Source organism: Ictidomys tridecemlineatus, chromosome 1, assembly GCF_052094955.1.
Source record: "Ictidomys tridecemlineatus isolate mIctTri1 chromosome 1, mIctTri1.hap1, whole genome shotgun sequence".
In the NCBI taxonomy this organism is placed as follows: Eukaryota; Metazoa; Chordata; class Mammalia; order Rodentia; family Sciuridae; genus Ictidomys; species Ictidomys tridecemlineatus.
Genome location: NC_135477.1, coordinates 91,547,063 through 91,559,836, shown reverse-complemented (window position 1 = coordinate 91,559,836; position 12,774 = coordinate 91,547,063). Strand labels below are relative to the sequence as shown.

The following is a 12,774-nucleotide window of genomic DNA, read 5'->3' as shown; positions in this document are numbered from 1 at the left end:
GCGCGGGCGTCCCTCACCAGCCGGCCCTCCGGGAGCTGGGCGGGGGCTACACCCCAGGGAGTAGGGCTGAGGGCGGTAAAGATCAATCCTGGGTACTGGCGCGGGGTCACCGACATGAGAAGAGCGGGACCGGAGGCTGGTGGGGGCCCCCAGGGCGGCAGAGGCCGTCGGTCTGTCTGTGTACTCGGCGGGCGCCCCGAAGTCTGGGGCCCGCTACGGCTCCAGCTCCACCGGCTCCAGCCAAAGACTCCAGGCCGCACTTTCCCCTCCTCCCGGCGCCTTCTCTCCAGTGAGGAGCCGAGCGCGGGCGGCGCAGGGGGAGGGGCGGCGGCGGAGAGAACAGCCAGTTGTTTAAAATCCTTCTAGAGCAGTTTCTAATTCCCCCCTTGCGCCCGGGTTCGGAGGGGGAGGGGGGAAGGAGAGCGGGAGGAGGGAGGAGAGAGGAGAGGGAAGAAGGGAGGGAGGGAACCAGGGAGGGAGGGAAGGAGGGAGGAGACTGCCGCTTAGGCTGTAGCCGCCACCGCGCGCTTCGGAAGGCCGAAGGGAGGGGGAGGCCTGTCAGTCTCTGGCGTTGCCTGGGAGAAGAGGGCGGAGCTTTGGCGTGGGGCGGCCAATAGTGGGGGTGGCTGCGTGGGTCGCCATGGGGACGGGGCTGTTCCCGGGGAGGCTGTGATGGGTTGACAGGTGCGTGACAGTGGGAGCTGCTCTCGGCACAAGCATGTACGGCAAAGGCAAGAGTAACAGCAGCGCCGTCCCGTCCGACAGCCAGGCCCGGGAGAAGTAAGTGTCTCCGCTTCTCACCCACCTCCGCCTTCACACGCGCGCACACTCACGCACGCTCTCGCACACTCTCTGGGAGACACACAGACACACAGACACTCTCCGCCCGGGGAGAGCCGGGGGTGGGCTGGCAGGGGGAGGGGTGTGCGAGGTGGGGGCGTGTGGTGCGGGGAGCGGCTGTTTCTCAGGAGGTGCTGGCTCGGGGCGGGCGGCCGTGGGGGGCTGTCGGGAGGGAAGCGAGTATGTTGGGGGGCGGCGGCGGTACTGGTGCTGAGGATGTAAACTTGTTTGGGTGATTGAGGGAAATAACCCGCGGGTTCACCTCCTCACAAAGTAACTTTAGAGCTGGGGTCCGGGGCTGCGGGGACCTGGAGAGCCTCCGGGGGTCGCGGGGAGGGGGCAACTGCGTGGAGGAGGGCGCACGGTGGTACTGTGGTGTCTGGCGGAGCGGGCTGGGGTCTCAGCGGGCGGCTCCTGGAGCGCGGCGCTGGAGCCCTGGCGCCGGGGCTCGGGGCCGGGAGCGCAGGGCGAGGCGAGGGCGGCGGTGCCGGGCGCGCGGCGGGCGGAAGCTGGGCGCAGAGCGGCCGAGCGGGGCCCCGCGGGGCGCGGAGGCGCGCGCGGGGCACTGAGGGCGTGTGCGGGCGTGGACCCGGTGGGCGTCGGGGCTTTTCCCAACTGGCGGATCCCGCGCGACGTCTGCTTTGCCTGGTGTTTCGGGCAGTAGGGCCGGGGCTGGGGTGGGTGGGCGCGAGGGACACTGCTGAAGTTTGGGAGTCAGAGAAGGACCGAGTTCCCGGGGAGAAAAAGTGTGCTGGCTAGGAGAGGGATCTGCTGTAGGAGGCTGGCATTTCTGCTTCTCGCTGCAGACCCAACTCCGCAGTAGCGGCGACTGGAGAACTTTTTGTGGAGACTTGCTGCCTTCCGAACATCGGGGGCCCCTGGTGGGCAGCTGGCGGGGCGGTGGTCCTGGGGCAAGCCCAAGGGGAGTTGTGTGAGCCGCAGCTCCGCCGCGAAGAGGGCTTTCTGCAGTAGGCAGGAGGCAACAATCGGAAAAGGGGTTTTTAGGGAGGAGAGAAACGCTGAGGTGGGCAGAAGCTGCTTGGTTGGGGTAGTGGGGAGATACAGGTGTTAACTTCGGTGGGGACCCAAGAGGAGGCTGGCCAGAAAAGAGCCCCTCCCGGCCAGGGATGCCACCGTCACGGCACACTGCAAAGCAGGGTTGTTTGCTGCTATTCTTGTGTACTTGTAACGGTGATTTGGTTGTTACTAAAAATGAGAGCAAATAGTGACTGTGACTACTGAGGAAGAACCCCCCCCCCTCTCCGCCCCGCTGCCTTTTATTTTTCTGTGTAGCAGATCAAACTGATTCCCAGTAACCGCCTCAACTCTTGAGGGTCAGGCTTATCCTTGTCATTGAATGCACTCTATTTTTCGGAGGGGGTGCAGACTGGGGGAAAGTCTGAGAGCATCACTCCGAGGTACTTTGGGTACCTTGCGCACAGAAATAGCTGCGTAAATAAAAACCGAATGTGCAGACAGACGACTAAGTTTCCCTCCTTTGGGCAGTTTTTCCCCTGAAAGTTTGTTGTGCCCCAGGGATGGGAACATTTCCTAATCTTCGTGTTGGCATCAACATACACAATTCCCATAGGATTTAGGGGTGGCAGGCCTTGATGTAGCAAAACAAAACAAAGCAAAAAACCAAAAAACAAAAAAAAAAAAAAAAAAAAGGGAGGGATGCTGTTATTTTTTAGATCCGAACCTTGTTGCTCTGACAAGGAATGTGTAAGAGTCACAGCATTATTGCCTGATTTAAGACACAGCATTTAACTAAAGTTGAAGTTTTGAATTACAGACTAATTTGTGTGCATTAATCATTTGGTTATATGATAAAAATATCTTAAGGAAGATGTTTAATGATTACAGAATATTTGGATTTCACATTACTGGGGGTGAAGATATTGAAATTTAATGAAGCATAATCTTATTTATTTTGAGGTGATTGAATTTGAGAATCAAAGTAATTTTGGATTTTAGCTGGACTCCTGGGAGGGGGTAAATTTTGACTCAATCTAATTTGTATCCTGATGACTTTGTAAATTTGCTGATTATAACAAGGAAGTTGGACCTAGTGTGTTCTGTGGTCCTTTCTAGCTCTAAATCTGTGATTCTGTTACGAAAACAAATTGCCACTTTTGTTGTCATATCTACCAAACTGAACATCAAGTAACATCCACTCTTATGAGCAAAGTGATGAGGGTTCTGCTAGATGGTGCTATTTGATTTAAATATATTTTTTCCATTCATTACAATTGGCAGAAAGAATTCTTGACTGACTTGCCTTATAAACTAAATATAGGTGAAGAGGCCACTTTTGGAGAATTAACAAAGACTATTCTGGATTAATTGTTTTGAATTAATTTATAGGTGAATGTTAGAAGACAAACATTGAGGTAGTTCTGTTTTATAGAACATAGTTTCTGTTTTATAGAACATAGTTGGTGGGAAGAATTGATCTGATTACCCAGTTTTCCCTGTTATGGTTACTTGGGACTTTGATGGCACTATTCTACATCAATGTACTAGTTTCTGAAGTTAGGAATCTTGAAAGTATCTTTAAAAAGAATGTTACAATTTTTTGTTACTAATTTTTTTTAAAGTGGTAGATTTTAAAAGGTGGTCAAGTGATGAATTCTCCTTTAGTAAGCAAATTAGAACTGTTGTGATATTTAAATTACAGAAATAATTTGTTTTTCATTAATAAGTAATATACACCGCAATAAAAAGATCCTGAAAATGAATTGTCCCGAATCATGGCATACACATTCAGTAAACATTGGTTTTATAATCTATCAAGAAATACATTTTCTCACAAGTTTATAGGGAATAGCTAAGCACTTACCTATATTATATCTTAGCTTTTTCTTGAACTAAAAAGTCATTGTGGAACTGGGGATGTAGCTCAGTGGTAGAGTGCTTGCCACACATGAGTGATACCCTGGGTTCAATCCTCAGCACAGCAAAAAAACCCCAAAAAAACAAAACAAAAAAAAGCTATATAAAATATTTGAAATTTATTTGTAGATTTCATACACAGTTTCTAAAATTTTACTTTGCAGTCCTGAACATGAAAATGGCCTGGGCAGGTTAATTACTTATTTTGTTGTTGGAAAAAACAAACAGATCAAGTCTATTCAAAGGCTTGGATTAGGTTTAATTAGAGAGGGAGTGATTGAAAACCTTGAAGGGAGGTGGTATGTTTGCATAGAAATTTTAATTCTGATCTTGTTAGGTCATTTCCTGCTTTAGCATACTTTCTTTACCACATTGATCATGTTGGTAATTAAATAACTGTGTAATTGCCTGTTTAATGTCTTGCTTTTCCTAAAATGTAAGTTTCTTGAGAGTAGGGGACTAATTTCTTCCAATTTTTAATTTCTTCTCTAAGGTATCTTTGATATTAAGAGAAATACTTCTAATATTGAAAGACCAAATAAATTCTTATAAATGAAAATGTTAGACTTAAAGGAAGTTTTTCAGTGACATCCAAGATAATGTCATAAGTTTGAGTTCACATTTTCTAGCTTAGTCCTATTTCAAAAATACCCCAAACAATAGTGTTCTCTAGCTTAGTTGTATTTCAGAAATGCCCCCCCAATAATACAACCAAAGTAACTTAATTTATTTGTTATCCTATGTGCTAGTCGTTGTGTTCAGTGCTTTTTATGTTTATTTTCTCTAATTCCAACAAAGCTTCAAGATACGTGATTTCTTTTTTTTCTCCAATGAAGAAATAAGAAAACTAGAGACCCTGGTTTGTAAAATAAATGCATACCCTGCTAAATACGCTACTAGAAAACAAGCTGGATTTCTAACAACAGATTTCTCTAACTATGGTTGACGCTGAAGAATACATTTTTCAGTGTTCCAGATTGCCTTCCTGATCTAGGGTAGGATGCTACAGATTTAGGGAATAGCATTACATAATCAGATATAACAGACTTTAAAGATTTGTTCAGATATGCACTCTTAATCATTGGTGCACCCAGATGCGTATACCCTCCATTTTGGTAGACTGAAGAAATGTGGTGGTTGTGGGGAAGGCATAGAAATCTTAGGAGTGAAAGTTGGAAGCCCAGAATAATGAAGTATCTTTGTTTCTTTCTTTCCAGGAATTTTGTTTGACCATTTAAGTTTTTAAATTAATTATAATAGTTGTAAACAAGTCCTGTATGAAAAATATTGCTGAACTTTAAGCCATGCAGTATGCCATCTAGGAAAAAGTAACTGGCAGCTGCAAATAGATGGGTAGTAATGTTAATTTTTTATTAAACTAATTTGGTCTTTAACATTTTGTAATAGCACTGAAAGAGGAATGTGCTGGAAAGAAAAGTTGTTTATAAGATAAACATAGTTGACAGTGACATTTGTTATGTAAACTAGCCTAAATTACAACAAACTGTATATCTAACCTGGGGCTTTGAAAAATAACTTTGGCTTTTAAAGATTGGTGATTTTTGTTGGACATACCTGGATACAAATACCATATGCTCATTTTTGAACAGTTATAATCAAAAGAACATTTAAATACCACTCCATGTAAGAGTTTATTGAGATTAGTACCTGCCAACATTACCTTATTCTCCCCCCACCTTTCATCCTTAAAGCAACCCTATCAAAGAAAACTTGATATCTTTCTTTCTGAAAGAAATAAAGCAAATGAAGTATTACAAATCTCTCCAGAAACTTGTTTGATGAGCAATGTACACAATTCAAGATTTCTAAAATAGAGGAAGCAATATCTTTATGGGAATGAAATTTCCTACAATATGTTAACTCTTCCAACTATGAAATCTTTCCTCCAAAATACTGAACAATTTGTATCTGAGATGTCAGCTGTGAGATTTTTTCCCCCCTTCTGATTGATGTCTTTCCTGTTACTTAAAGAGAAGGATCTCCCTTTGTCCCCCTTGGGATTTGAACCTAGGGCCTTATATATGCTAGGCAAGTGCTACTGAGCTATGTTCCAAGCCCAGACTTTTTTCCTGAAGGAATAAATCTAAAGACTGTGTAAGATATTCAAACTTAAATTTTAGTATTTATAAAGAGATTTATTGTCATCCTTAGAAATAGTATTATAAACTGGGCATGGTGGCGAAGGCCAATAATCCCAGCAATTTAGGTGGCAGAGGCAGGAGGATCACAAATTGGAGGCCAGTCTCAGCAATTTAGTGAGGCTCTAAGCAAATTTAGCAAGACCCTGTCTCAAAGAATAATAAAATGGTCTGAGGATCTAGCTTAGTGGTAAAACACCTGTGGGTTCAATCTCCAATACTCCCCTCCCCAAACCTCGCCAAAACCCAGAAATAGTGTTATGAGTATGCTATACTTTGAGAACTGTATATGTGTGTGTGTGTGTGTGTGGGGGGGTTATTCCCATACTTTGAAAGCCAGTTTGTCCATAAAACTAATTTGGATGAAAAAAATTTGTAATCCTGAAGTAGAAGAACAAATGTGTCTTTATCATCATCAGTTACTACCAGAAAACAGAATTATTTTGACTTAATTGAAAATACTCCATGGGGCAGGAACTGGAACACCCACTTTGTTGTTGATTAATATTTTATCTTAATAGTTTCAAGTTAGAAGTAAAATTTGGAGGAAAAAAAAACCCAATTTGAATTTAGATTTTCCTTCTATGGAGATCACCATTATATTAGTGTTGGAATAGGATTAGGACCCAGAACACTGAGTTTGAAAGACATGAAACTACTGCTGGAAATATGTAATTTAAAAATAAATAGTTATAATTTTATTTTGGAATACATGGTATTCTCTACCATTATGTGTACATTATTACTTTGACATTGATGTGGGAATAACATTAAATACTAGTGACATATCATTTACTAACATTTAAGCCTCTATAAACATGCCAAAATATTAATTTAATCAAGAAGTTAGTCTAAAAAGATGATCTTAAAATAGTATTGGAGCTTGTTCACACACCTGTAATCCCAGTGGCTCAGGAGGCTAAGGCAGGAGGATTGCAAGTTCAAAGCCAGCCTCAGCAAAAGCAAGATGCCAAGCAACTCAGTGAGACCTTGTCTCTAAATAAAATACACAATAGGGCTGAGGATGTGTCTCAGTGGCTGAATGCCCCTGAGTTCAATTTTTGGTACCCCCCCACCCCACCAAATAGCATTGGAATAAAGAATTAGATGTATTTGTTAATATCTGAAGAGTCTGGAGTAAAAATTAAATGATGATATTATTCAGACTTTAGACTTTGCTTATCAGATTTTGTATGTATTTTACATATATAACATCTGTTCATGTTCATGTAAGGCTTTTTAAACTTATATAACTTAACTAGGACTACGACAGTTCTCTAAATTATTACACAAAACCCCTCATGTATTCTATGAAAGGTGACATGAAGGGTGGCCCACCAAGATTAAGATTCTTCCTGCTTTTAGTAATATTAAATAGCAGGGGCTGGGGCTGTGTCTCAGTGGTAGAGTGCCCGCCATGCATGCGTGAGGCCCTGGGTTCGATCCTCAGCACCACATAAAAATAGATATTGTGTCCAACTACAGCTAAAATGTGTGTGTGTGTGTGTGTGTGTGTGTGTGTGTGTGTGTGTGTATATATATATAAATTTAAAAACATAGCAGAGAGTGTTCTTAGCTTTCCCAAACTGTTATATCTCATTCAATATTTTCAATGTGAAAACATTGAAAAACAAGTAGAAAATTGGACTACACAGGGAAGAATAGAGTTTTTCCACATAAATTTTAAGTCTACCTTGGTCAAAATGAGTGAATAATTTTTGGCAGTAAATTCATAGTTAAAGATTTTTGAAAAGGGAATCTACTGTTTTTGTAATAATTGCAGAACTAAAAATTTATTTGGATCAGCCTGGATAGTATTAATGTAGTGGTGGTATTAATATTTCTATTTTTTGCTCATCTTTTAAAGGACAAACTTAAGTTAGTATTAGCTTGTGAGGCACTGGGTTTGATTCTCAGCACCACATATAAATAAGTGAAAAAAAGAAAGTCCATCACCATCTAAAAAATATTTTTAAAGAAGAATTTTGATTGTTGCATTTCATGTAGGACCCTAAGTAGCTTTGAGAACAATAATGAGCCATCATAATATTTTAGTTCACAATTCAGCTAGAGTGAACCATTGACCTGGCAAATTCCTATTTTTGATCTTCTGTATTAATTTTGCTTCATGGACATAATGTCATAAAGTAGTTCAGCACAGAAAATATTGTAGACTGAAGTATAGCATTCTGTTATTCTTTTTCTGCTCTTAAAGATTTTTTATCAATAATAGTAGATATTGAAGGGTATATTTTAATTACTAATATAGCTGTAATTTTAGTTTCCAATCCAAGACAGAAATTTAATACAGTATTAAAATACTGATGAAATATTTGTGAAGACAAGAATAGAAGGTGGAAATTTATATGTGATACTGTCCACTTAAGTTAAAAGAGTTGATGCCTCAAAACAGGCTTTCCTCTGAAATTATTAATATGGTTATTTCTTTTTTTATTTTAGATAACTCCAGACTCGGGGAGAGAGGGGGGAGAGGAGAGCTATTTTATCGACAGAAGAAATTGACAAAAATTTTAAAATTAAATGATGTCATGAGGCTGGGTGCAATAGTGCACACCTGTAGTCTCAGCTGCTTGGGCAGCTGAGGAGTTGGACACCAACCTTGGCAACTCCTCCCTAAACAAGAAAACAAAACAACATCAACAAAAAGCAAAATACCCCCCCCCCCCAACAAATCCAACAATGATCTTAGAGAGGCAGAATTAAAATAACAATATCCTAAATTCTCTATAATGAATTTGTTGAGTTTGTTATAGAATGTTATTAATAGTAACAATAATAGCAATGCTTTCATTTAAGAATTTTGTTTACATTTGGTACTTTATATCTTTTAATCCCTTAAAAAATACTGTTTTCTCTTAATGTTACAGAAGAAACAGGCTTAAGAGTTTATTACAGCTTTGGCTGCAAATATCAGAACAGGAGATAGAAAAATGGCTTAATTGATCAGGTTTAAAAATAAATCTTAAAAGAATGAAGATATATGAAAGTGGCAATACCAGATCTGCTTAAGTGAATCAAGAACATCAGGGTTCAGGATCAGCTTCTCTGCCATCCTTGTGGTCTTCCTGTTGTGACTGTAACATGGCTGCTTCAGGTTCCAGCATCACTTCTCTCACAGACTAGTATAAAATCAGGAGGAAGAGACAAGTTTTTCCTTCTTCATGTCTCATCAGTCAGGAAGGAAAACCTATTCTTGTATTAGGAGATCTCTTCTTATGCCTTATTAGAAAGAACTGTAAAATTCCTTTCTCTAAACCAATTACTGGCAGAGGTAATGGTATTACCATAATTGGCTTAAATCAGTCATTGTTTATCCCCTGGGCTAGAAACATTGCTCCCCTGTACCTGAACTACCTAAACAATACTTGGAGTCTTTAGCAAGGAAGATGTATCTTGAGTAGAGTAAAATGGGTCTCTGCTTTCACATTTGTAGGACAAATATATAAGTAAATAAATGTGCTAGGTAAATTTGGATAGTCATATGCTATAAAGTATAAAATATGGAGGCTATAGTATAGAGAATGACTGAGAATCTACAGTAGATTGGGTAGTTAGGGGAAGGTTCTTTGAGAAAAGACATTTAAGTAGAGATCTGACTAATATTGAAAGAAACAGCCATGGGAAAGCCTTGAGGTTTGAGTGTTTCCAGCAGTTCAAAGCTACCATTGAGGAAACTTCTTAACTGCTCAAGGATATATACAATACTAGTGAAAGTTGGGATGAAGAAGCTATTCTTCCTTGGTTTTATTTTTTACTGAGGAATTGGATGGTGGATCCAGTTTTTCTGGTCCTCCTAGATGGTAGGACTGATTATCTTTTATCTCCTGAGCCCTCAGGATACGGTTGTTTCTAAGGAAGTCAGTGGGGTTTTTATAATGATATTGTTGGTAGAAATAGTTAAGGTTTATTGAAAGCCTCTAGGAGGGGCTGGGGTTGTGGCTCAGTGGTAGAGCACTTGCCTAGCATGTGTGAGGTACTGGGTTTGGTCCTCAGCAACACATACAAATAAATAAAATAAATGTATTGTGTCCATGTACATCCAAAAAAAAAAAAAAAAGTCTACGGGGTTAGCAAAGATGGTATAGCTGGTGGCATGGTTATTTTTCCTAAACCTCCCAGATTGGATTGGATGCTTTTGTAGAAACCTCTGTTTTTCATTTTTCATGTCAATTATAAATAGTGAATAATTTATGTGATGTTTTGTTTAATGTCTTTCCTCAGATTGGAAGCTCCATATGGTTTAAGCATCATGCTGTCTAGTTCACCATTGTATTCCCACTGCTTAGCACAGTGCTTGGAATTGTTATTATATTTTTGTGGAATAAATGAATTAAGGATGTAATCAATAATATGACAAATGTCACAAAAGTCTATTTTTTCCTTCCATCTCCAGTTTTTGGTGCTTGGATTAATATGTAATTTCTAAAGAAGATATTTCTAAAATATAGGCATATAGTAGTCTCTGTGAATTTCAGAACTAGGAGCGAGTACCTACTTATATTACCATGAAACTGTGTGTTTTTCATATGAATTTTTGATAGACTACTTTGCTCATAAACTTAATAATATAAATGAAATTGTATTACAGTTTTCAAGTTTTTTAAATATAGCTTATTTTAATTTAATTTAAATCTCATAATCCTGTGAAGTAGGTGGTATCTTAATTGATTCTTAAGATTTATAAATGAAAATTTACTTACCAAGGTAGGATAATGTAGATATTATATGGTGGAGTTGAGCCATATTTAGATGTTTTTGGTTCCAAGGTGTTCTTTTCATTTTACTATAGGTACCTCTTTTATGATGAGAGATTCATATATATATATATGTTGCATTAAGAATGTGATTCAACAGAGAATCATAGATTAGATGTTAAAGTTTATCAGTACTTTGATTAAAAGAAAAATATGTGTTATAGTGTGTTAAACACTGTCCTATACAATATTTAATTCCAGAAGTGCCATGTCTTGAATAAATTCCAATTTTTATTTGAAATCCTTATGCTCTTGTTATGTAAATTGGTCTGTGTATGATTTAGTATAGTTTTAAGTTTCTGATTTGTGAAGGCTCAGGATAATTTTTTTTTTTTTTTTTTAAACCAATGAACTCTTCTCTATTCCTTTGCCAGTTAGCTTCAGTCTGGAGAGGTGGGGTCAGGAAAGAGAAAGAAAGGTTTTTTTTTTTTTTTTTTCCCCTTTCATGCTTCTCTCTAATAAGTTAGGGAAAGTCTTTCAATATGAATTATTGATCACATATTCTTTTGTCCTGGTAAAATATGTAACATAAAATTTAGCACTTTAACTATTTTTAGGTGTATAGTTCAGTGATATTAAAAGTATATTCACATTGTTGTACAGCTGTCTGCACTCTCCAGTTCTAGAAATTTTTTTCATCCTCCTAAGCTGAAGCTGTATACTCATTAAACAAAAGCTTCCCACTCCTTGCTCTCCTTAGTTCTCGGCAACCACCATTTTATATTCTTTTTTTTATGAATTTGACTATTCAAGGTACTTTATACATATTTTCCCTTTTTTGGGGACTGGCTGCTTTTCTTGCTTAGTCCCTACAGCAACTTCATAAAGTAGATATAATCCTGATTTTACATATGGGAAAACTGAGTCTCAGAGGTTACATATCTTTTTCAAGGCCTCACAGTAAATTGTATAGCATGTTTTCAAACTCTGGTTACTGACTGTGTTGCCTATTTTAGCCATAGACTAGCCTAAGAAAATTGAACTTCTTAAATAGTTGGATTTTGCCAATTAGCATTTAAAACTCATTTTAAAAACTTGTTTATTTTTATAATAGTATACATTTATATATATTTTATAAGATGAGAATCCTATTCATCCTGCTCTCTCCATTCCTGTATTTATTTTTAAAAATGTGAACTGTCAATGTTGGCCTCTGTTGAGCCCTCCTGAGTCAGATCTGAATAGCCCAGCAATCTCTGCCTACCAGGAACTGACTCTCCAGAGGGGGATCACTATCAGCAATTACCACACTGGATAAAAAAGCACTGTAATAGTTATTCCAAAGATGGTATGAGAGTTTTGGAAAAGGGCATTGGATCTAGCCTAGGAGTCTTGAGTATCAGGAGATATTTCTAAGGGGCTATTTATTGAAAGACAAACATTAGGAAAATTGAGGAGTGGTTACCTAAGGTGGGGAGAGAATGTGTGGGGTTGGGGAGGGGAATGAGAAAGAAAGTACAGAAATACAAAGGCATGAAGAGTGTGGTATATAGTCATCCCTTGGTATACTTGGTTGCATGACACCCATGGATACCAAAATCTGCAGATGCTCAAGTCCTTTATGCAACATGGCATAGTATTTGCATATAATCTATGCACATCTTTCTGTGTACTGAAAATCATTTTCAGATTACTTATAATACTAATACAATGTAAACATTATGCAAATAGTTGTTATGCTTTATTCAGGAAATGATGAAAAGAAAAAGAAATCTGACTTGTTTGGTACAGATGGATTTTTTTTTTTTGAATGTTGTTGAGCTATTTTTTGTTGAACCTGCAGATGCAGAACCATGGATACAGAGGGCCAACTGTATTTGGTAAACTGCAATAAAATTGATATGATTGGATGTGCTGTAGAGGATATGTCTGGCAAGTTAAACAGGAACTATTTAAAATACAACCTTGAATGACAGCTTGACCTTGGAGATAAAGAATTTTAAGCAGAAAAGTTACATCATCTGAGGTGCATTTTAGAATATTAATTCTGGAAGTTATATGAAGGGTGGGACACAAGGGGGAACAGATCTATCAGAAAACATTGGTAATAACTAAGCTGCTGTAACAATATAAATGTGTTAGCTGTCACCATTCTTCTGCATTAA

At 39.3% G+C, this 12,774-nt stretch overlaps 1 protein-coding gene across 6 annotated transcripts in view; it reads left to right on the top strand.

Annotated features, from left to right (window-relative positions):
* Positions 1–536: 536 nt before the first annotated feature.
* Ssbp2 (single stranded DNA binding protein 2) overlaps positions 537–12,774 on the top strand; it is a 332,846-nt gene continuing 320,608 nt past the window's right edge. The window contains exon 1 of one of the 6 annotated variants that reach the window (XM_040273490.2): positions 537–780. In XM_040273490.2, coding sequence (XP_040129424.1) covers positions 719–780 — 62 coding nt within the window. In that variant the 5' untranslated portion in view covers positions 537–718. The remainder of the gene's footprint in view (positions 781–12,774) is intronic. The other 5 variants (XM_021724853.3, XM_021724768.3, XM_005315652.4 and 2 more) reach the window with 5 other exon arrangements.